This window comes from Cervus canadensis, chromosome 15 (genome assembly GCF_019320065.1).
Source record: "Cervus canadensis isolate Bull #8, Minnesota chromosome 15, ASM1932006v1, whole genome shotgun sequence".
NCBI classification, from domain to species: Eukaryota; Metazoa; Chordata; class Mammalia; order Artiodactyla; family Cervidae; genus Cervus; species Cervus canadensis.
The window spans coordinates 51375085-51400550 of NC_057400.1; the positions used below are offsets into that span (position 1 = coordinate 51375085).

At 37.6% G+C, this 25466-nt stretch overlaps 1 protein-coding gene across 2 annotated transcripts in view; it reads right to left on the bottom strand.

Annotated features, from left to right (window-relative positions):
- SLC25A12 (solute carrier family 25 member 12) overlaps positions 1-25466 on the bottom strand; it is a 97369-nt gene that overhangs the window by 54498 nt on the left and 17405 nt on the right. For both annotated transcript variants that reach the window (XM_043487728.1, XM_043487726.1), the window contains exons 3-4: positions 23482-23624; positions 7883-7998 (exon numbers count right to left, since the gene is read on the bottom strand). In XM_043487728.1, the coding sequence (XP_043343663.1) occupies positions 7883-7998; positions 23482-23624 (259 nt within the window). The remainder of the gene's footprint in view (positions 1-7882; positions 7999-23481; positions 23625-25466) is intronic.

Below are 25466 nucleotides of genomic sequence, written 5' to 3' on the forward strand. Positions count from 1 at the left end.
TGCAATGTTCCTACAGAAAGAAATTAAGAGAAATTTTAAAAGTCAATATTATCTGCTTCTATTAAGATTAGCTGCAAAATTTTTTGTGCCCAGAAACCCATGCACAGGAACACAATTGATACAAAATATAATTTTACAGTTAAGATTGTGTACCATTACATATAAGGCCATGAGATTCTTAATTTTTCTTGATTTAATTTTAATTAGGAAGTGATTTATATCTTGCACTATAAATGGCTGCTACTTTGCATTCCAGTATAAAATCAATAGTGTTTTCCCGGTTCCTCAAGGAGTCGAATTAAGCCCTTTATCAGAAGCATGAATACCTAAATTACGGTATAATGCAATATTTGTCATACTAAGTATGGCTTGATTGAGGCTTGATTATTACATTCACACTAGCCTGAATATATCTATTGAAGATAGGTATAAGAAATACTACCCAAAGCATATCATTAGCTCAGCAGCAAGCACCTTATTAAAAGCTTCTGATATTGTCAAAAATATGGTCTTGACACAAAGCTTCAAAATCCCCGTAAAACCATGATTATTAGTCTCAGCTATTAAAATATTTTAAGATAAGTGAAATTAGTGATTCACTTTTAAATAAAGAAGGACTAAACACAGTATACTAACTTTTAGATAGGAACCAGTCACACCATGTAATATACAACCAAAACCCTCTGACAGCTTGTCTTCATGCACTGACAATGGCATTCACCTTCTTACACAGTTCTGCACTTACTAGAAAAGTCAGTTCACAAATGACTGGTACTTTAACAAGCATAGACTGGATAGACTAATTTAGAAGCTCATGCCAAAAAAAAAAAAAATCATTAACAAAGTTAAGAAAGCAGGAAGCCTTTTTTACTGATGTCTTAAGAACAAAATTATTTTCAAATTTAAGCCAATTATATTAGTGAAAGGGTTTCACTATCTATAGCTATCAATTATATTAAGAATTAGTAAGTATAAGCTTAATGTTTTATAATCTCCAACTATGCTATTTTATCTAATTTCTGAAAATTCTCTAAACAGATATAAATCTCACATTGTAAATGGTTTAATGGATTCCCTTTAGATTTAATATACTTTTTTTTGATAAAAGCATTGCTATGGTGGGGAAGTGGGAGAAGTGTAAGAATCCTGAACTGGAAATCCTACCAGTTTGGACTCAACACGACAGCTCTGAATAGGTCACAGCGATCGGTCAGTTGGAAGGCGGCATTGGATGTCACTGGGGAGATGGGATTCTCATCTTTTCTTTCAAATGGAATGTAGCATCTATTTCTGGCCTAAATAGCAACAGTATTTCAGAGTTTTCAAATCATGTCAATTATTTTCATCTTCCATAAACACAAATCAAAGATATGAGCTTTAGTTTCTGAAAGCAAAGAATTAATGCAGTAGCAAGTTATGGGATCCTAAGCAACACAGAGGATTACCCTCAACTCTACGTGAGACTTCAACAAGTTGTAAAATATGTTAGTTTATGAAATTATTAAAATAACAAGGATGGCAGAAAACTCTCTTGAGCTAAAAATACTATGGTAGTTTAGCAAAGATTTTTTTTTAGGATCCTCCTACCTGCTTCTCTTTCCAAATTAATTTGGTTTCTTATTTTAAGTATTAAAATAAGGGAATATGAAGAAATTGATGGAAAGCATATTAGGATAACTTAATTACATAAGATAAATTATTAAAGGGAATAAGTTTATTTTATAACCTTTATTTAAAGGTCACAACTCTCCAAACTCAACTGCTTGATAAGAAATATACTTACTGCTACCTAAGTAAGTTTTATACAATAGCAGAATAAAACTGAATTCCCTTTGTATGATTGGAAAATACCAGAATCTCATGTGAAACTATATCAAATAAAACCAGACTCAAAATCTTTCAAACTTATGAAAATTTAATGAACCATAAAAATTGCTTTTTCTATCACAAAAAGGACATGTATAAACCAAAATTACAATGTGTAATTTACATTCAGAAAAAAATAGCACTATAATAAAAACTTTTAACTAAAATCCTATTTAGTAAACTTCTTAGCAACCTTTAAATAAGATCTTACAATACCTTTGAAACAATTAAAGTGATGGTTTAAATTACTCATATTAATTTCTCCAAACATAGAAATGTCATTTTCCATGAATATCTGTTTAAACATTTCCCACTTCTCCCAAAGTGGTCAGCTGACAGTTTTGTACATGGTTTTATTATGACCATTATTATGTGCTATGGTTTATTAAGTACCCGCAGACACTTTTAATTATTTTAGCCATGTCACAGGTTGCAGACTTTCAAACCTACTCTGGCATCTCTTGATGTATCCCACTTCCTTTCTGTTATTGTTTCCACTACCAACTCCCTAAGGCTAAATCAGGAAGCTTAGAGAAATAATTAGTACAACTACTGCTTTAAAGTCAAATTCATAATTACCACTTTACTTTTACCAGGATATGCTTATCCAAAAAAAAAAAGGGTTGTACAAAAGCTCCAGAACTGGAGAGCTTAATACTGAGGGAATAGCCCAAAGCGCTAATGATCTCCTCTTATCCAGTTTTATCAGGCTCTGTATGACATGAAAGGGGGCACCAATAATCTCAAAAACACCCAATGTATCCAACTGAAGCTACATAGTAAGTTTCTCCCCAGAGAGAATCCCGTCTTTCCAGTGGCAAACAAAGGTCTTTAGCTCTCTAAGCAGTGCTATTTCAGTGGCCATAGTTCTGGCTTGGATGAAAGTGATGAGAGTCACATCTTATTGGCAACAGGATCATGACTGAGTGTTTTATATCAGGTTGGCATTGCTAAGGGAAATAGGAATCCATTTGTTTTCTGACATACAGAAAACAAAAGACCACTTTTTCACTTCCTGCGGAGCATGGGCTTATAAAAGAGATGGTTTATAATTCCTTTGAAAAGGGAAATGGGGTCAGATACAAAAGTAGCCTGTCATGTTCTCTTTGCTTAAAGGAGAGGAGCACAATGATCTGTCAGGAGGGCAGGTAAATGGTGACAACTGTGATTAAGTAAAAATGTTCACAGACCTATCACATTAGTCAGTTTAGCTGTATCAGTCACTTATGATGATTGGACTAAATGAAATACACTGAAGCATATATATTATGGAAATATGTCTTAACAGAGGTTTTCACTTCCCCAGCAGCCCACACTGTGTCTCCCCATCTTATCCACCCTCATCCCTCCCCTGGTCCTTATGGGAGCTTCCTACTGGTCTTGTTCACCTTTCTGCAGTACAAAATTACCTCTGACCGGGGCTGGCACTCTTCTCCAAGACTGCCACCATGCCTGTTCCATGAATGAGCCTGGAAGGAGCTGCTGTACCAACGGTGTGGCCAGAGAACTCCTCCTGTAGGTATACAAGCCATCAGCCCTGTGACACAGCCCACCTACCATCAGCCCAACGACATCCTGATTCCAAGGATTCCAGCCCAGCAGGAGCCACTGCTTCCAGCTTATAGGCTTGAGAGCAAACATTTTTATTGTCAGAGGGGAAAAAAGAGAGTCCTCAACAGCTGAGTTTCACCTGCACAATTCTTAAAGTGAAGTCAGAGAGGCTTTTAAAAGGACTCCCACCATGAACAATGAATATCCTTGTGTATAACTGAACAAAAACAATGGCAAGACTTGTGGAAGAGCTTCTCAGAGAAAGAAAACTTGAGGGGAAAGAAGAGGAACAACTAAGAGACTGAAAAAGAAAACAAAGGAAAACAAACAACAACAATAAAAAGATCAACAACAGGAGCTTGTAGAAGTCCCAGCCAACACAGCATGTCAAGCCAGACTTCTAAGTCCTACTTCAGGTGGCTTAATTTCTGGGTGACCTCCTCTGTTTTACTGAGGGAAAAGTATTTCTATTAACCCCTTTACCTACCTCCAAAAGGGACTACTGTACAATCAGTCCACACAGTAGTCCTGCTGCCAAATATACGTAAAGGTCCATTTCTCAGGAAAAATGAGTTTACATTTAAAGAGCATCTATTACTATAGAAGGTAGATGCTTCAACAATCTACCACCAAATGGCATAAAAGCAAGTGATACCATGTCCTTTTTTAACCTCAAACTCTAAGCTACTCTAGCAGTCTTGAGTATTAATGTGACCTTCTCTATAATATCTGAGTCTCAAAAGTTCTTACTGATTTAATTTGAACACCCAAGTGAAGCTCTCATTCTTACCAAGTTAAACTAGGTATCTATTACCATTAGAATTTCATATTATACCATGTCTATAGCTTTGTTTCCACTGACAGAGGATATGACATTTTTCATATCTAGACTTCCATCTCCTAAACTTTTTAACCATAGCAGCAGTCATGCCTAAAACACTCCAATCTGATTATTATTCCCTTTATGGAAAAAGAGTATTTTAGAGGCACAAATGGAACACGTATTTATTTGCTATACACATTGGTGGTCAAACAGCATAAAATTAAAAGCAAACCCTATTTCTTGAGAGTTCTACAGTCAGGGGATAAAGATATGCCCCTGGAAAAGTTTCCTTATAACAGTTCCCATTTCTAGGCAAACACTTTTAGAACACAATATTGATGAGCTTTTTAATAGGAAATTTAAAATACATAACATGTTTTATATTCATTTATTAGTTAATAGGTAAGAGTATTGTTGGGTTTTTTGGAATCCTTGTTAAAGCAACAGGTTTCTTCTTTTTTTTTTTAAAACTTAGGACAAAGGTATGCCAACTATTGACAACGCAGTGTAGGATAGCTGGTTATCTTGGTTACCTCAATCCAATTCCATTGAGCAGAACACCCAGTACACTAGTGGATGATAGTGAAAGCAAGGCAAGCTTACACTATATCTAGCACACACCAGTCATGCAATGGCCCGTAGAAGGCTCATGCCACCAGGCAGAAACAGATATACAAGCCATTAAGTAATCATCCACAGCATGCATTAGAAGTTTCACTAAAAGAACACCAAAGAAGAAACAACTAATCATGCTATTCATTCTTTTAAAAACTTCAGAACCCTCTCCTGAGCTTGTACATTCTGAAATGGATTATCAACGTCTTGATCTAAGTCCTCTCCCCTACAGCAAAGGCATCTTTAAAAAAAAGCTTGTCCAGCATTCAAGTAAATGTTATTCAATACTGCTATATATATAAATACTTGCAAAGAGGTACACAATTTAAGTACACAATTTGATGTGTATAAAAGCCATATCTAAAAAACAAAAGCAAAGATGAGAACAATATATACAGACGTACACATAAATCATCAGAGTCCATGAGATAGAGATAATACTGATGGCATAATAGTCTTTCCCTATTCCATTTTATTTTGCATCCAATATTCTCTCCTGGCTTTCTCTCCTGATGTGCACAAGAAAAAACTATACTTTAAATAAGCTCTAAACTAGAAAACATAAGTCCATCAGGTGAAAAGGATTGAGTTAGAATGGATCTAAATTTTCTTTCTACCTAAACATACATCTATAAAGATATAAGCATAATTCTTTTTATTAAGTGAATACAAACATTAAAACTGACCTTTATCACAGATCCAAAATTCTATTAAAATTAACTCCAGGTTAATTATTTCCTTATGCTGAAATTCTGTAGTCGAATACAGCCTGAAATGAGTGGGCCTTAGAAATCTTGTTAAATAGCATTTGTAACAGTTTCATTGCTTTTTTCTCTCCTTCATTATGATTCATTATAGTTAAGAAGGTTTGTCTAAAAATCAATCCTCAACATTAGGGAAGGGAATGGTCCAGGTCCCCAGGATTTAGGTGAACACCATCAAGAGAACCATCCAGTTGGCCAGGGATCACAGGAACAACATCAAAAGGGAGTTCAAATTCATCTTATTCTGTAAGAATTTTCCCAACTCTAATATGGAGCAGTAGAATGAAGGATTCTGGAGGAATTCCATGTTCTGTTTACACCAGGTGCTATAAAAACTGATTCATTTTGCTTTTAATTCTATTTGTATTTTCTTGAGGTCTTAACTCATAAATCAGTATGAGGGGAAAAACAAAAGATCTATAAAATGCTAAAGCTGGAGTCTAATAACTATAAGCTTTCATTTGCATGAAATAATATGGTGTGTATAAACCATTCAGCTACTTCCTACACATCTTAATCCACTAATCAACAATGGTATGAATCTCTATTGTTAGTCTGTTGAATAAACTGACGAGTGACTTATTTTTTAAAATAGAAATTGGAAAAAGCAATCAAAGAATCATAATACCAAGGTAAAAGGGGCAAAGTAAGTTAGAATTTGGCTTCGGGAAATCTAATTTTTAATCAAGGACACATGATAGAAGTATGGCTATACTGTCACTAATACAGATATTTATATCAAGTTATTTCCCAAGCATTTGTGCACCATTTTTAGAAGGCATACGAACATGTGTGGTAACTATTGAATATAGAAAATGCAGCATTCTTAGAAGTACAAAGTTAATGCTGAATGATGAGATGATAAAGCCTTTATGTTTTAAACTATAAAATCTAGGCTTTTCTGAGGAAAGTCAATATTCTTTAGGAGGCAGAAAAGGCCAGGGCTTGCTCCAAAGAGAGAATGCCGAGATAAACACAGAAACCTAAAGAGCTCTGCGTAGGTATTTATTTGGGAAATGTTCTTACACAGAAGACAATGGGTCAGTGGGCAGAAGAAATCAATTAATGCCATGCTAGAACATATGCCCAAGAAGATGACAGCAAAAGCAACACTAGTCCTTTCCAATGCCTGTACTTTCTCACCATTCTTACCACAGCAGTGACACGTCTTCCTTTGGGTTTAACAAGAGGATATTTGTTTTCTAACAAACACTACAGTGAATAAATATTGAGCACCATGGCTCAGGGGAAGCCGGATTTTCAGGAGTCTCTCTACCACAAACTGATGCCAATTCACAGTGCACACCACTAAAAGGGCTCAAGTTCAGTTTTACAAGATGAAAAAGTTCTGGAGATGTGTTTCATGACAATGTGAATATACTCAACACTACCGAACTGTATGCTTACAAATGGTTAAGATGCTAAGGCTAGTGTTAGGTACTGTTTACCACAATGAAAAAAAATTCAAATATTAAAAAAAGGGAGGAGTGCTCTAGGTCCTTGAAAACACTACTTTTTAATTGAAAAGCCTATTGCAGGAAAAATTAGCTGATACTTTTACTAAACACATACTAATTTCTGGAAGTAAGCCTCTTTTAAAAAACTAATATATAGCTATATACAGAAATCCTAGTTTGTACACTTTTGAGACATCCACAGTGTGCTCAATGATGTGCCTACCAAATGATTTAAATGGATTTCTACACCCAATTCAGAAGGCAACTTTAATATTCTAGCCTTCTTTTCTAAAATCAAAAATTTTAAATGGGGCTTCAGAGAATGCTAACTATTCCTGCCTTAACTCCTTCCTTCAGTTCCATTCTTGGGCATTAAAATGACACAGTAGCAATTTTCCAAAGAGGCTCCAGAGAAGCTCTGAATTCTCTACCCTGAAACCCCTTAAAGAATGAGATGATTACTCCATGTTGTTCAGTCTGTTTCAGAAAAAATCTATCCCAGGCTGGCCCAGAACAAGGTAATTTTATACCACCAACTTTAGGAATATGAAAGTGTCAGAGAGGCAATGAGTTGAAGCAACAACATTCCTATGTTCCTTAAATTTTTTTTGCAATAATCTAATGCTTTAAAGAAAATAAAACCATTTTAATTTTATCTACATAAATTCTTTTAGGAAATTAAAACTTCATCTTCTGACTAGCTCTTAAATAAGCAGCAATCTGTATGCAGTTACAAAATTTAGCAATTAAAGATTGAACCAGCCTCACTAACTTCACTTAACTATATAATCTTTTTTTTTCCTTACCAAATGTCACCTCTCCATTTCCACTCTTGTCAAATAATTGGAAAGCCACTATGAACATGGAATCTGGAGCACATAATACAGATTCAAATGCCAAAAACTCTTGATAGGAGATCAACCTGGAATAAAACATAAAATATCATCAGCTGGTAACCTGTCTTTACAGTACGAACTATAGCTCAGGGTAACCAAATAACTGATGAAGGGAAGTTTCTCTATAGTGGTATTCCAGATAATAAAGAAAGAAGGAATGATAGAATATTGGTTGGTGGTGGTATAGTCGCTAAGTCGTGTCCAACTCTTGTGACTCAGTGGATTATAGCCCACCAAGCTCCTCTGTCCATAGAATTTTTCAGGTAAGCATACTGGAATAGGTAGCCATTTCCTTCTCCAGGGAGTCTTGCTGACTCAGGGACTGAACCTGCATCTCCTGCTCTGGCGGGTGGATTCTTTACCACTGAACCACCAAGGGAGCCCATGATAGAATATTACCCTTTTGTAAACACACTGATGGACCTAAGCAATAATCAACAGTCCCTAAATATCACAGAAAGAAAGAGACTGGATGAAAAATAATTGAAACTGAATCTGACCAAGTCTCTAGATCAGAGTTTCCAAATCTCCGCACTCAACAGTGACATTTGAAGCTGGGTAACTCTGCTGTGGGGGGCCTCCTATGCATTGTATCATGTTTAGCAACATCACTGACCTCTACCCGCTAGACGCCAACACCACCCAGCACGTTGAGAACCAATGTTTTAGATGTAATCAACAATTTGCAGAAAAATATAAAGGACAAAGAAACATGTTAAATTAAACATTACGACAGAAACACAATCAGCAAAAATGTAGACTGTGGGAAACTAGAAATAAACATTCCGGAGTTGGAAAAAAAAAAACTTTTAAAGGAAAAAACAAACTTTTAAAGAAGATATGGAAAAGAACCACGTTAAAGACCTAAAAGATACAGCAATTAATTACAAAGATACAGATCTTATTTGGATTCTGATTAAAACAAAGTAAAAATAAATTTTTTTTAGTTTATAAGAAAATCAGGAAATGAAAATACTGATATAACACAAATGCTTGATAATACTGACACATCAACATCTTTGAGATTTGTCTTTGGGTGCTCGCTTCGGCAGCACATATACTAAAAATTGGAACAAGATTTGTCTTCGGTAATTTTTCTTATCTTATAGAAATACACATTGAGATATTTACAGATAAAATATGTCACCTGGAATTTACTTCAAAATAATCCAGGGGATGGAGGAATGGGTGGAGATATAAGTGAAACAAATTTAGTAATTATCCTCACAATTATTAAAGGTAGGTGTATTTTTAAAAAAAGGTGTAGTCACACTTTATTAAAGTGAACTCTAACATAAACTGGGGTGATTACATGCATCAGCGCAGTTCATCCTTGGTTTAAAAAAAAAAGTCTTAAAAAAGAATTAATACTCAAGGTGGATAATTTTGACAAAGTTTTGTTTCACTTTTACATATATATATATGTATGTATATGTATATATATAATATATATATGTGTGTGGTTAAACTATACTGGCAAATAAAAGCACAAATGAACCTCAAAAAAACGTGGGTGATGAGTATATTGAATTTATTACACTACTCTTTGTTTTATATATTTGAAATGTCACTAATTAAAACTTTAAAGGAAAATTCAAAACAAAAAGGAAAACCAAAGCTTATTCATCCTATAGTACTAAAGGCTGTGAAACTAGCCAGTGGCCAAAACTACATTGAAATAGCCTTCAATGGATTTTTTTTCTAATTTATTTTTTAATTGAAGGATAATTGCTTTACAGAATTTTGCTCTTTTCTGTCAAACCTCAACATGAATCAGCCAGAGGTATACATATATCCCCTCCCTTCTGAACCTCCCTCCCATCTCCCTCCCCATCCCACCCCTCTACGTTGATACAAAGCCCCTGTTTGAGTTTCCTGAGCCATACAGCAAATTCCTGTTGGCTATCTATTTTACATATGGTAATATAAGTTTCCACGAAACTCTTTCCATACATCTCACCCTCTCCTCCCCTCTCCCCATGTCCACAAGTCTATTCTCTATGTCTGTTTCTCCATTGCTGGCCTGTAAATAAATTCTTCAGTACCATTTTTCTAGATTGCGTATATATGTGTTAGAATACGATATTTACCTTTCTCTTTCTGACTCACTTCACTCTATAATAGGTTCTAGGTTCATCCACCTTATCAGAACTGACTCAAATGCATTCCTTTTTATGGCTCAATAATATTCCATTGTGTATATACACCACAACTTCTTTATCCATTCATCTGTCAATGGACATCTACGTTGCTTCCATGTTCTAGCTTTGTAAATAGTACTGCAATAAACAATGGGAAACGTGTCTTTTTCAATTTTGGTTTCCTGAGGGTATATGCCTAGGAGTGGGATTGCTGGGTCATATGGTGGTTTTATTCCTAGTTTTTTTAAGGAATCTCCATACTGTCTTCCATAGTGGCTGTCTCAATTTACATTCCCATCAACAGTGCAAGAATGTCCCCTTTTCTCCACACCCTCTCCAGCATTTATTGTTTGTAGACTTTTTGATGACGGCCATTCTGACCGGCATGAGGTGATATCTCATTGTAGTTTTGATTTGCATTTCTCTAATAATGAGCAATGTTTGAGCATCTTTTCATGTGTTTGTTAGCCATCTGTATGTCTTCTTTGGAGAAATGTCTGTTTAAGTCTTTTTCCTACTTTTTGACTGGGAAAATGACTATACTACCAAATGCAATCTACAGATTCAATTCAATCCCTATCAAACTACCAGTGGCATTTTTCACAGAACTAGCACAAAAAATTTCACAATTCATATGGAAACACAAAAGACCCCGAATAGCCACAGCAGTCCTGAGAAAGAAGAATGGAGCTGGAGGAATCCCTTCCTGACTGTGGGTTATATTACAAAGCTACAGTCATCAAGACAGTATGGTACTGGCACAAAAACAGAAACATAGACCAATGGAACAAGATAAGCCCAGAAATGAACCCATGCACCTATGGATACCTTATTTTTGACAAAGGAGGCAAGAATATACAATGCAGCAAAGACAGCCTCTTCAATAAATGGTGCTGGGAAAACTGGACAGCTACATGTAAAAGAATGAAATTAGAACACTTCCTAACACCATACACAAAAATAAACTCAAAATGGATTAAAGACCTAAATGTAAGACCAGAAATTATAAAATTCTTAGAGAAAAACATAGGCAGAACAGTAGATGACGTAAATCAAAGCAAGATCCTCTATGACCCACCTCCTAAGATAACGGAAATAAAAAGGAAAGTAAACAAGTGGGACCTGATTAAACTTAAAAGCTTTTGCACAGCAAAGGAAACTAGAAGCGAGGTGAAAAGACAATCCTCGGAATGGGAGAAAATAATAGAATGAAACAACTAACAAAGGATTAATTTCCAAAATATATAAGCAGTTCATACAACTCAATGCCAGAAAAACAAACAACCCAATCAAAAAGTGGGAAAGAGGGGGAGGGAGGGAAAAAAAAAAAGTGGGAAAGAGCCTTCAGTGATTTCATGGAGCATTTGGGCTTCCCTTGTGGCTCATCAGTTAAAAAAAAAAAAAAATCTGCCTGCTAATGAAGGTTCAATTCCTAGGTTAGGAAGATCCCCTGGAGAAGGAAATGGCAACCAACTGCAGTATTTTTGCCTGGGAAATCCTGGAGAGAGGAGCCTGATGGGCTACAGTCTTTGGGGTTGCAAAAAGTCGACTAAGCACACACAATCACACACACAATCTTTACATAGCTCATTTCAAATATCATTTCCTCAAGAGAATCATCTTAAAGTCCACAGACTACTTCACATCCTTACAGCATTTGTTCGGTGCCCCTCACAAAATCCCTGTTAAAGTAATTACGTAACTCACTATTTCAAATCTAATTCCCTGCCAGATAGTAGGCTTGACAGAGCACAGGCTTGATTCAGGGCAGGAACTCAAATATTCTTGAATAAACTCAATTTAGGATATATGACTTTTTAGAGACATGTTTTCCAACACATTATTAAGAAAATGACTACATTTCACATTTCATTTTATGCCCTCACTCATCTAAGTCATATTACACATTCAAAGTTACATTTTTATTACTTAAAACATTTTGAATATGTTTAAATTACACAAATTACATTATATCCAAAGGCAATGCTGCTGCTATTTCGTTGCTAAGTTATGTCCAACTCTTTTGGACCACATGGACTATAGCCTGCCAGGCTCCCCTGTCCATGGGATACTCTAGGCAAGAATACAGGAGTGGGTTGCCATTTCCTCCTCCAGGGGATCTTCCCAACGGAGGGATCAAATCTGAGTCTCCTGCTTGACAGGCAGATTCTTTACCACTGAATCACCTGGGAAGCCCAATATACTCTATGCCTTTGCCCTTTACTGAGGGAAAAGAATGGCTTTGTAGCAGCAGTACTCAGGGCACTGGAGACTATGCCCTCCCTGTGCTCAAGCTAGAGAATCCTGGGAGGAACACGCCAATCAAAACTGTTTATCAAGCCACGTGTCATATAACACATCTTATGCATTACTAAAAAATACAGTAAAACTCTATAAAGTATGATTATCAGTACACAAATTTTAGGGTAGTAAAAACAGTGGTATCATCATGACTATATCTGCATACTCCTAAAAAGCAATGAGCAATTTGTGGTTTTAAGTTCTGAACAAAACTCAAGATCAATGAGAATATATAGCACAAATACAATAGTGATCTAGGGAACCAGTGAGAGTAGGTTGTCACTTTCTACATTATGTAATTTAGAAACATTTGAAATTTTTATATTTATAATGAAGAATTAGCATTATTTCTTCTGCTCATAACATTAACTTTTAAAATAAAAATTAAAAGTTGCTAGGCTGATTATAGGAGGGAAGAACAACGCACAGCATCTTGATTTTTCCAAAACAGGCCAAGTCTCAGCAATTAGACATAAAAATACAGTTACCCTGAAATACAGAATATTAGATTTTAAACATATTTCATGTTCAGTAGTAAAACTTTCTGTATTTATGAGAAGCGGTCAGAGGTTTTCTCCTTAACTAGCAAAGGTCATAAATGGTTGGCTGGCAAACCAATCATTTGCTTTTTGGGAGTGTGTGGATAGTCACGTTGGTATCGCTTACATGTGGAATCTAAAGTATGTCACAAATGAACATATCTACAAATCAGAAAGACTCACAGACACAGAGAACAGACTTGCGGTTGCCAAAGGGGAGGTGGGGAGGGAAAGGGATGAACTGGGAATCTGGGGTTGGTAGAGGCAAACTATTACATTTAGAATGGACAAATGACAAGGACCTCATGTATAGTACAGGAGCTATATTCTGTAATAAACCATAAAGGAAAAGAAAATTGAAAAAAAGAATGTACATATGTATATAAGTGAGTCATTCTGCTGTACAGCAGAGATTGGCACAACATTATAAACCAACTATACTTCAATTAAAAAAAATAAGTTCTATAATAACCTAAACAGAAAAAGAATTTGAAAAAGAACAGATGCATATATATGCATAAGTGAATCACTTTGCTATACATTTGAAACTAACACAACATTGTTGATCAATTATATTCTCCAAAGTAAAATACAAGTTAAAAAATAAAATAGGTAAATTAATAAAACAAAAAAGCAGAGGGAGAAAAAATATATACACATTCTATGAACCTTATTAAATATCTACATTTTTATCTACTAGTATACTCAGAAAGGCAAATCATATATTTATGCAATTTAGAGTCAGAAGGACCCTTAGAAAATTTAAAGAAGTGATTTGTACAAAGACATTCAGCAACTCAGTAAGCCAAGGTGAAGACTCAACTTCTACCTTCAACCAATCCAGTGTACACCATCCTGTCCCCCAACCCCAAATTTAAAGTTATAGCTGAAAAATAGAAAGGATATCTGGTATCTCTAGCAAGTAGAATATTATTATAAGAAGGCATCTGGGGGATACTGAGCCAAACCTTAATACTCAGTTACCTTTGTTATACAGGGTGATTTATTGAAGAAAGTCAATTAAGAAACACAAAACATCAGCAACTTCAAAATAAGTCACTTTGTACTATTCAGTCTTAAAAAGGAATGAAATTCTGTACATGCTATAACATGAATCAATCTTTAAAGCACCATGCTAAGTGAAATAAGCCAGATGCAAGAGGACAAATATTATTTCACTGATATGAAGTACTTAGAACAAATCCATAAAGACAGAAAACAGAATAGTGGTTACCTGGAACTGGGTATTGGGGGAGAATGGGGACTTGTTCAATGAGGGTGGAGTTTAAGTATGGGAAAACGAAAAAGTTCTGAAGCTGAATAGTGGTGATGTGAATGTGCTTCAGTTCAGTCCAGTCACTCAGTCATGTACGACTTTTGTGACTCCATGAACTATAGCACGCCAGGCTTCCCTGTCCGTCCCCAACTCCTGGAGCTTACTCAAACTCATGTCCATTGAGACGGTGATGGACCATCTCATCCTCTGTCGTCCCCTTCTCCTCCCACCTTCAACCTTTCCCAGCATCAGGGTCTTTTCAAATGAGTCAGCTCTTCACATCAGGTGGCCAAAGTATTGGAGCTTCAGCATCAGTCCTTTCAATGAATATTCAGGACTCATTTCCTTTGGGATGGACTGGTTGGATCTCCTTGCAGTCCAAGGGACTCTCAAGAGTCTTCTCCAACACCATAGTTCAAAAGCATGAATTCTTCGGCACTCAGCTTTCTTTGTAGTCCAACTCTCACATCCATACATGACTACTGGAAAAACCATAGCTTTACTAGATGGACGTTTGTTGGCAAAGTAACATTTCTGCTTTTTAACATGCTGTCTAGATTGATCATAGCTTTTCTTCCAAGGAGCAAGTGTCTTTTAATTTCATGGCTGCAGTCACCATTTGCAGTGATTTTGGAACCCCCCAAAAATACAGTCTCTCACTGTTTCCATTGTTTCCCCAGCTATTTGCCATGAAGTGATGGGACCAGATGCCATGATCTTAGTTTTCTGAATGTTGAGCTTTAAGCCAACATTTTCACTCTCCTCTTTCACTTTCACCAAGAGGCTCTTTAGTTCTTCTTTACTTTCTACCATAAGGGTGGTGTCATCTGCATATCTGCGGTTATGGATATTACTCCCAGCAATCTTGATTCCAGCTTCTACTTCATCCAGCCCAGCGTTTCTCATTATGTTAAATAAGCAGGGTGACAATATACAGCCTTGAAGGACTCCTTTCCCGATTTGGAACCAAATCTGTTGTTCCATGTTCAGTTCTAACTATTGCTTCTTGACCTGCATACAGATTTCTAAGAGGCAGGTAAGGTGGTCTGGTATTCCCATCCCTTGAAGAATTTTCCAAGGTTTGTCATGATCCACACAGTCAAAGGCTTTCGCATAGTCAATAGAGCAGAAGAGATGTTTTTTTGGAACACTCTTCCTTTTTCTATGAGCCAACAGATGTTTGCAATTTGATCTCTGGTTCTTCTGCCTTTTGTAAACCCAGCTTGAACATCTGGAAAGTCATGGTTCATGTACTGTTGAAGCCTGGCTTGGAGAATTTTGAGCATTACTTTACTAGCATGTGAGATGAGTGTAATTGTGCAGTAGTTTGAACATTCTTTGGCATTGCCTCTCTTTGGGACTGGAATGAAAACTGACCTTTTCCAGTCCTGTGGCCACTGCTGAGTTTTCCAAATTTGCTGACATATTGAGCGCAGCACTTTCACAGCATCATCTTTTAGGAGTTGAAATAGCTCAACTGGAATTCCATCACCTCCACTAGCTTTGTTCATAGTGATGCTTCCTAAGGCCCACTTGACTTCACATTCCAGGATGTCTGGCTCTAGATGAGTGATCACACCATTGTGATTATCTGGGTCGTGAAGATCTTTTTTATACAGTTCTTAACTGTGTTTTCTTCCCACCTCTTCTTATCTTCTGCTTCTGTTAGGTCCATACCATTTTTGTCCTTTATTGAGCCCATCTTTGCATGAAATGTTCCCTTGGTATCTCTAATTTTCTTGACGAGATCTCTAGACTTTCCCATTCTACTGTTTTCCTCTATTTCTTTGCATTGATGACTAAGGAAGGCTTTCTTATCTCTTCTTGCTATTTGGAACTCTGCATTCAAATGGGTATATCTTTCCTTTTCTCCTTTGCCTTTTGCATTTTTTCTTTTCTCAGCTATTTGTAAGGGCTCCTCAGACAACTATTTTGCCTTTTTGCATTTCTTTTTCTTGGGGATGGTCTTGATCACTGCCTCCTATACAATGTCATGAACCTCCATCCGTAGTTCTTCAGGCACTCTATCAGATCTAATCCCTTGAATCTATTTCTCACTTCCACTGTATAATCGTAAGGGATTTGATTTAGGTCATACCTGAATGGTCTAGTGGTTTTCCCTACTTTCTTCAGTTTAAGTCTGAATTTGGCAATCAGGAGTTCATGATCTGAGCCACATTCAGCTCCCGGTCTTGTTTATGCTGACTGTACAGAGCTTCTCCATCTTTGGCTGCAAAGAATATAATCAATCTGATTTCGGTGTTGACCATCTGGTGATGTCCATGTGTAGAGTCTTCTCTTGTGTTGTTGGAAGAGGGTGTTTGCTATGACCAGTGTATTCTCTTGACAAAACTCTGTTAGCCATTGCCCTGCTTCATTCTGTCCTCCAAGGCCAAATCTGCCTGTTACTCCAGGTATCTCTTGACTTCCTACTATTGCATTCCAGTCCCCCATAATGAAAAGGACATCTTTTTGGGGTGTTAGTTCTAGAAGATCTTGTAGGTCTTCATAGAACTGGTCAGCTTCTTCAGCATTACTGGTTGGGACAGAGACTTGGATTACTGTGACAGTGAATGGTTTGCCTTGGAAACAAACAGAGATCATTCTGTCATTTTTGAGACTGCATCCAAGTACTGCATTTTGGACTCTTTTGTTTTCTATGAGGGCTACTCCATTTATTCTAAGTGACTGTTGCCCACAGTAGTAGATATGATGGTCATCTGAGTTAAATTCACCCATTCCAGTCCATTTTAGTTCACTGATTCCTAGAATGTCAATGTTTACTCTTGCCATCTCCTGTTTGACACTTCCAATTTACCTTGATTCATGAACCTAACATTCCAGGTTCCTATGCAATATTGCTCTTTACAGCATTAGACTTTTCTTTCATCACCAGTCATGTCCACAACTGTGTGTTGTTTTTGCTTTGACTCCATTTCTTCATTCTTTCTGGAGTTATTTCTCCACTGATCTCCAGTAGCATATTGGGCACCTACCGACCTGGGGAGTTCATCTTTCAGTGTCCTATCTTTTTGTCTTTTCATACTGTTCATGGGTTCTCAAGGCAAGAACACTGAAGTGGTTTGCCATTCCCTTCTCCAGTGGACCACCTTTTGTCAGAACTCTCCACCATTACCTTAGGGGGCCCTACATCACATGGCTCATGGTTTCATTGAATTAGACAAGGCTGTAGTCCATGTAACCAACCTAGACAGCATATTAAAAAGCAGAGACATTACTTTGCCAACAAAGATCCATCTAGTCAAAGCTATGGTTTTTCCAGTAGTCATGTATGGATGTGAGAGTTGGACTATAAAGAAAGTTGAGCACTGAAGAACTGATGCTTTTGAACTGTGATGTTGGAGAAGACTCTTGAGAGTCCCTTGGACACCAAGGAGATCCAACCAGTCAATCTTCAAGGAAATGAGTCCTGAATATTCATTGGAAGGACTAATGCTGAAGCTCCAATACTTTGGCCACCTGATGTGAAGAACTGACTCATTGGAAAAGACCCTGATTCTGGGAAAGATTGAAGGTGGGAGGAGAAGGAGATGACAGAGGATGAGCTGGCTGGATGGCATCACCAACTCAATGGACATGAGTTTGAGTAAACTCGGGGAGTTGGTGATGGACAGGGAGGCCTGGTGTGCTGCAGTCCATGGGGCCACAAAGGGTCAGACCCGACTGAGAGACTGAACTGTAACTGTGTATGTAATGAAGATAATGGCAATCTCCTTCAAAAGGGCCCATGCACGCACTGTCACACTCAGTGCCCCCGACCCTGCACCAGGCCACCATCAACCCACGGAGACTCCTAGACACTCATGGGAAGTCTGGGTCAATCTCTTGTGGGGTCACTGCTCCTTTCTCCTGGGTCCTGGTATGCACAAGTTTTTGTTTGTGCCCTCCAAGAGTCTGTTTCCCCAGTCCTGTGTAAGTTCTGGTGGCTCTATGGTGGGGTTAATGGTGACCTCCTCCAAGAGGGCTTATGCCATACCCAGGTCTGCTGCACCCAGAGCCCCTGCAGCAAGCCACTGCTGACCTGTACCTCCACAGGAGATACTCAAACACTCAAAGGCAGGTCTGTCACTCTCTGTGGAGTCTCCTGCTGCGTACAGGTTTTGTTTGAGCCCTCCAAACGTCTGTGGCAGGTATAGGGTTTGATTCTAAACATGATTTCATCCCTCCTACTGACTTGCTGCAGCCTCTCCTTTGCCCTTGGATGTGGGGTATATTTTTTTGGTGGGATCCCACATTCTCCTGTTGACAGTTGTTCAGCAACAAGTTTTAATTTTGGAGTTCCCACAGGCTGCACACTTCAAATGCATATACATGTATCCATTCTTTCTGCTTTATAAGTTCATTAGTATCATTTCTTTTTAGATTCCACATATAAGAAATGTCATACAATATTTCTCCTCCTCTGTCTGACTTAGTTGACTCAGGATGACAATCTCTAGGTTTGGACATGGTGCTGCAATAGCATTCGTTCTCTTTAACGGCTGAGTAATATTCTACTGCATTAATGTACCACATTTTCTTTACCTATTCCTCTGTTGATGGACATTTTGGAAAACTCAGCAGTGGCCACAGGACTGGAAAAGTTCAGTTTTTATTCCAATCCCAAAGAAAAGCAATACCAAAGAATGCTCAAACTACCACACAACTGCACTCATCTCACAGGCTAGTAAAGTAATGCTCAAAATTCTCCAAGCCAGGCTTCAACAGTACATGAACCATGAACTTCCAGATGTTCAATCTGGATTTAGAAAAGGCAGAGGAACCAGAGATCAAATTGCCAACATCTGATGGATCATCAAAAAGCAAGAGAGTTCCAGAAAAACATCTATTTCTGCTTTACTGACTATGCCAAAGCCTTTGACTATGTGCATCACAATAAACTGTGGAAAATTCTTCATGGGATGGGAATACCAGACCACTAGACCCGCCTCTTCAGAAATCTGTATGCAGGTCAGGAAGCAACAGTTAAAACTGGACATGGAACAACAGACTGGTTCCAAATAGGAAAAGGAATACATCAAGGCTGTATATTGTCACCCTGCTATTTAACTTATATGCAGAGTACGTCATGAGTAATGCTGGGCTGGATGATGCACAAGCTGGAATCAAGATTGCCGGGAGAAATATCAATAACCTCAGATATGCAGATGACACCACCCATATGGCAGAAAGTGAAGAAGAACTAAAGAGCCTCTTGATAAAAGTGAAAGAGTAAAGTGAAAAAGTTGGCTCAAAGCTCAACATTCAGAAAACTAAGATCATGGCATCTGGTCCCATCACTTCATGGGAAATAGATGGGGAAACAGTGGAAACAGTGACAGACTTCATTTTGGGGGGCTCCAAAATCACTGCAGATGGTGAATGCAGCCACGAAATTAAAAGACGCTTACTCCTTGGAAGGGAAGTTATGACCGACCTAGACAGCATATTAGAAAGCAGAGACATCACTTTGTCAACAAAGGTCCATCTAGTCAAGGCTATGGTTTTTCCAGTAGTCATGTATGGATGTTAGAGTTGGACTACAAAGAAAGCTGAATGCCAAAGAATTGATGCTTTTGAACCATGGTGTTAGAGAAGACTCTTGAGAGTCCCTTGGACTGCAAGGAGATCCAACCAGTCCATCCTAAAGGAGATCAGTCCTGAGTGGTCACTGGAAGGACTGACATTGAAGCTGAAACTCCAATATTTTGGCCACCTGTTGTGAAGAGCTGATTCATTTGAAAAGACCCTGATGCTGGGAAAGATTCAGAGCAGGAGGAGAAGGGGACAACAGAGGATGAGATGGTTGGATGGCATCACCGACTCAGTGGAGATGAGTCTGAGTAAACTCCGGGAGTTGGTGATGGACAGGGAACCCTGGCGTGCTGTGGTCCATGGTGTCGGGAAGAGCCGGACACGACTGCTTGACTGAACTGAACTGAATGGCTTTTACTTTTAGACAACCAATTATGCTATTTATACAGTGTTGTTTCTCGTGGCTCTCCAGGGACTTCCCTGGCAGTCCAGTGGTTAAGACTCCAAGCTTCCAATGTGAGGGGCCCGGGTATGATCCCTGTTCAGAGAACTAAGATCTCATATGCCATGTGGCAGAGCCAAACGAAATATTTAAAAAACAAAAAACAAACCAAAAAAGAAATACACGGCTGTCCATAGCAAGCACCTGTATCAAAACACTCTTGCTTACTTCACCATTTATTAGAAGAAAGGGAGCCAGGAGAAGAGAAAGGGAGCAGTTAACGTGCTAAGAAAACAAGGGAGGGCAGGCAAGGATAGAACACAAAAGAGACATAGTACTGACCACCCCTAAACCTGCTTTTCTCATACACTTAACTAAATCACTCAAACTTGTTTATGCTAGTTTTATTAATTCAGATTTGGTCTGGAGTAATTATAAACATTATTACGTGATTCTTGTCAAGTTACATACCTATAGGCCATGCTATGCTCACTCATGTCCGACTCTTTGCAACGCCATGAACTGTAGTCCACTGTCCACAGAATTTTCCAAGCAAGAATTCTGGAGTGGGTTGCCATTTCCTACCCCAGGGGATCATTCTAACCCAGAGATCTAATCCGTGTCTCTTGCGTCTCCTGCATTGGCAGGCAGATTCTTTATCACTGTGCCACCTAGGAAGCCCATATACCTACCTACAGGACTTGTCCTAAAAAGACTATAATAGAATCAAAGAATACTTCTTGGAGTTGGAAAAAAGATAAACCAACTAAACTATCCTAACTTTCATCACTGCCCTGCTTAAAGGAGCAGGAAACAGAACAATAGAGAAAAGATAGCTTTTTTAAATGATTACAAGAAGATGAGCTAAAAATTAAAAGAATTAATCTTTTGTTATTGGACAAGTCAATCAATCTCTCTGGAGTTCATTTTCCTTAAATGTGAAATAAGGAAGGGCTGACTACTTGGAATAAGTTTAAACATCATCAACACCTTTGATTTTCTTAAATTAAAATATTTAAAAAGAAAAACAACTTTAACAATGATATTTAAACCCTTCTGAAGTCATACACCCTTTGAAAAACCTGTGATTTCTCCCCAGAAAAATGAAAATACAAAATCATTCATTTTTGCATTACATTTCAGTAAGTTCAGGAAACTATGAAGATCGACCATGAATGGGAGATTTCTAGAAAATTCCACCTCTTTTAGAAATAATGTATATGTTTATAATTTTTATGCAAATTTCCTACCCAATCTCAATCTGACTTATTCTAAGGAGGGAGGGAAAAAAGGAAGTTTAAGCAGTTTTTAAAATTTTAAATAGAACAGATATACCTTTTCAAAAGAGAGACAGTTTGCTTTTTTTAAGTATACAGTATTCAACATTATTAGATTCTTTACTAGCCAAAACCCATTTTTGATCGATTCTACTCTGGCAACTTAAACACTCAATTCCACTTGACCACACTTTAACAACACAACTGCTTCTGACAGAACCACATGAAGCTTCAAATAAGAAATAAGATACACCAGTGGAATGGATCAGAACACATGGTCACAAAAGGAAGCATCTGAAAAGATATTCTGACAAGTCTCAGACCAAGTTAATGATAATAATTAAAATTTCTAAATTTGAAGAAGGAATTCTGATTAAATATGATTAATTTTTATATGCCTCACTGTCTAATCACTATTGAGATACTCAATGACTGAGTGGTCCACAGTAACCTAGCAGCCAATCTGACTTTTTCCAGAGACTGGGCACAAAATGTATACAAGTTCCTCAATATCTGTCAGTGATGAATTATATAAAATCTTTCCAAGAAATAAAATAGTCATAGTAAATTTCATGCACTGTGCTAAATTCTGTGAGAAAATACAAATGAATACAATAACCCTGGATTCAAAGAACTTAGAAACCAACACTTCCACTGTATTACGACAGCCTTCTAAACATTTTAAAGAGTTACAGCTAATTTTGCCTAGTTTTTCACACAAGTCCCTCTACAGGCAAGAAAAAGAAACTGGGCCCTTGGAGTCCTGAGGCTCTAGCTTGGAACTCACAAAGCAAAGAATACAAATATTCCATTCCCTCCATAATACAGTACTATTAGATTTTAATATAAAAATGCCTTTTCCCCTTGATTTGAGTAAACTGACACTTAAGTAAGATGCACTTTGTAATTACTGTGACTACACACATGCCTACAATGCCAGGCTAAAAATACCTGCAAGTCTGAGAGTCACAAGCCTATAGGATACAGTCAAAGCTTAGCACACAAGGTCCTCAGCTGTGCCCCGACCATTACTCTGACAACCTGCCCACTGGGGAGGCAACACGGACATGCAGGTGCCCCTTGATGGGTTTTGTGGGGGGAGGTGAAGTAGAAAAGAATAGCTTTATTGCTTTGCTAGGCAAAGGGGACACAGTGAGGTGCCCTCAAAACTGCGTGTCCCTGCCCCTTGATGTTTCATGCCAATTGTTCCCATTCCTGGAATTCTCCTTCTTTGTCCAGCAACCAGCAAACTCTTTTTGTCTTGCCAGATTCACTCAAGCATCGCTTCTTCTAAGATGCTCTCCTGAACACCCAAAACAGAGTTAATTATACTGTCTTAGGTGTACTTTGTATATTTCTTATGGTTCTATCATAGAACCTTATTCCCAAAGTATTACTTTTTCCCTTTGTTTACTCATTCTTTCTCACTAAGCCATGAGTTTCTTCTCAAGGTCATGAACCTCATTTTATTTATATTTCTAATGTTCAACAGTGCCTGGCAAATGATGGCTGTCTCATAAATACCTGACAGATAAATGGACAGATAGATGAATAAGTATCACTCTAAATGCTTCCTTATTATTCCTTATAGCAGTTATAACCACCTAACACTATAGTTTACTTTTAAACTTTGTTTATTATTTTTCTGTGGTTTATTCACTGATGGAATTCTAGTACATAGAAAGTGCCTAAAACATAGTAAGTACTCAATATTTACTGAATGAATGAATAAAAGATAACTTAGCTATCCGAAAACCATTCTGGTCAGATTATTCAACATAAAATATGGCTTTGCATGTATTTTTTTTTCAAAAAAAGAAAGAAAGGAAAGTATACTTGATAATGGCAGTAAACAACAATTTTTTTAAACTTCTAAGAAAAGATATGGTTTATTAACATTAAAATCCTAAATGGTCATGGGTAAATTTATGGTTTTCCCATTTTTTTAGTACAATATTGAATAACATTAGCTTTCAAGAAGAGGATACAAGTTCTTACCCATCCTTGGTTTGATCGGCTACTCCTGCCAAGAGCTGCACAATCTTCGGATTGCTATTTGGATCATTATACAGTCCAAGATAGCGCTGGACAAAGTCTTCCGGGGTCATGTAATGTTCTCCATCAACCTCAGTACTGGCATACTAAAAAGTAAATAATGTATACTTAAAATTAAAATTGTTCAGTATCTTTTTGTACCCAACAAAAGTTTCCTGAAAAAGTAAATTAAACGCCAGTATCATAATCAAGGTAACAAAAAATGCAGAAGTTTTTCTGGATAGTCCAAAAACAGACACCCAGAGCCTGGGTTCAGAACATTAGCAAAGTATTGATACATGCTACAATATGGATGAACCTTGAAAACACTTTAACTTAAAGAAACCACACAAAAGACCACATAACTCATGACCTCATTTATATGAACTGTCCATAATAGGCAAATTCACAGCATCAGAAAAGTACAGGAGTAGTTGCCAGGAACTGGAAGGAGCGGGGAATGGAGTTAACCACTTTACATAGGGGTAGTTTCCTTGGGGGTGATAAAACTGCTCTGGAATTAGACAGTGGTGAAGTCACACAACATTGTAAATAAACTGAAAAAACAAAAAACAAAAAAAAAACACTGACTTGGACACTTTAAAATGGTGAATTTTATGGGTGTGTGTGTGTGTGTGTGTTTATACACACATGAAGAAATATGAGAAAGATAAAGAAAGGTGAAAGGGCAACCAAGGTAAGAAAGCCTCCAAGCCTCTGGAGGCTTCCTGATGGCAAGAGTTGGGGTGGGGACACACCTGCCAAACCTTAAAAGGGAAATGACCAACGACAGCATAACAAACAAGACCTTCCAACACAGGTATTCCTTCTAAGTACCAGGAGCTGGAAAAAAGAAACAAAAAAATTCTGCCTTTTATGTCAATAATTTTAGAGAATAAAATAATAATAATACCTGCTTATTAAATAAACAACTCAATATATAGTAAGGGTCTTATGTACTATGGTAAAGAAAGCTCAGCACCAAAGAATTGACGCTTTTGAACTGTGGTGTTGGAAAAGACTCTTGAGAGTCCCTTAGACTGCAAGGAGATCAAACCAGTCAATCCTAAAGGAGATCAGTCCTAAATATTCATTGGAAGGACTGATGCTGAAGCTGAAACTCCCAATACTTTGGCCACTTGATGTGAAGAACTGACTCACTGGAAAAGACTCTGATGCTGGGAAAGACTGAAGGCAGGAGGAGAAGGGAATGACAGAGGATGAGATGGTTAGATGGCATCACCGACTTGATAGACATGAGTTCGAGCAAGCTCCGGGCGTTGGTGATAGACAGGGAAGTCTGGTGTGCTGCAGTTCATGGGGTTGCCAAGAGTCAGACATGACTGGACTGAACTGACTAAACTGGTGACCAAACATGAACAGCCAAAGCCTTCCTCTATGGGTTGCAGTTGATTAACTTAGCTACTTCAGTCAACTATCAAAGTAGTAACATCAGAACATTTCCCAGAATTGAAGAATACAAGGGGCCACTAAGTGCCAAGCACAGTCAATTAAAACACAACAAAGACCCACACCAAGGCTTGACTCATCATCATAAAATTAAAGAACATCAGAATAAAGAGAAAATCTTAAATGTTTTCAGAGAGAAAAAATAGGTCATGTATAAACAATTATGAATCATGGGCCTCAATGTTTCCCAACAGAAACTTTGAAAGCTTGAAGACAATACAGTAAGGCACTGAAAATTCTAAGAGAAATGATTTCTAACCAAGAATTCTAAACTGAGCCAAACTTTCAATCAACTGTAAGGGTAGGTTAAAAGTACTCTGGAATATCCATATTCTCAATATGCTTTCCTTTCCTTTAATGTACCCTTTCTCAGGAAGCTATGGGATAATTTGCCCCATCAAAAAGACAGCATGAACCAAGTAATAGAAAGACGGAGGTTCCAGGAAACCGGATGATCCAGCCCAGTGAAGTGGCCAAGG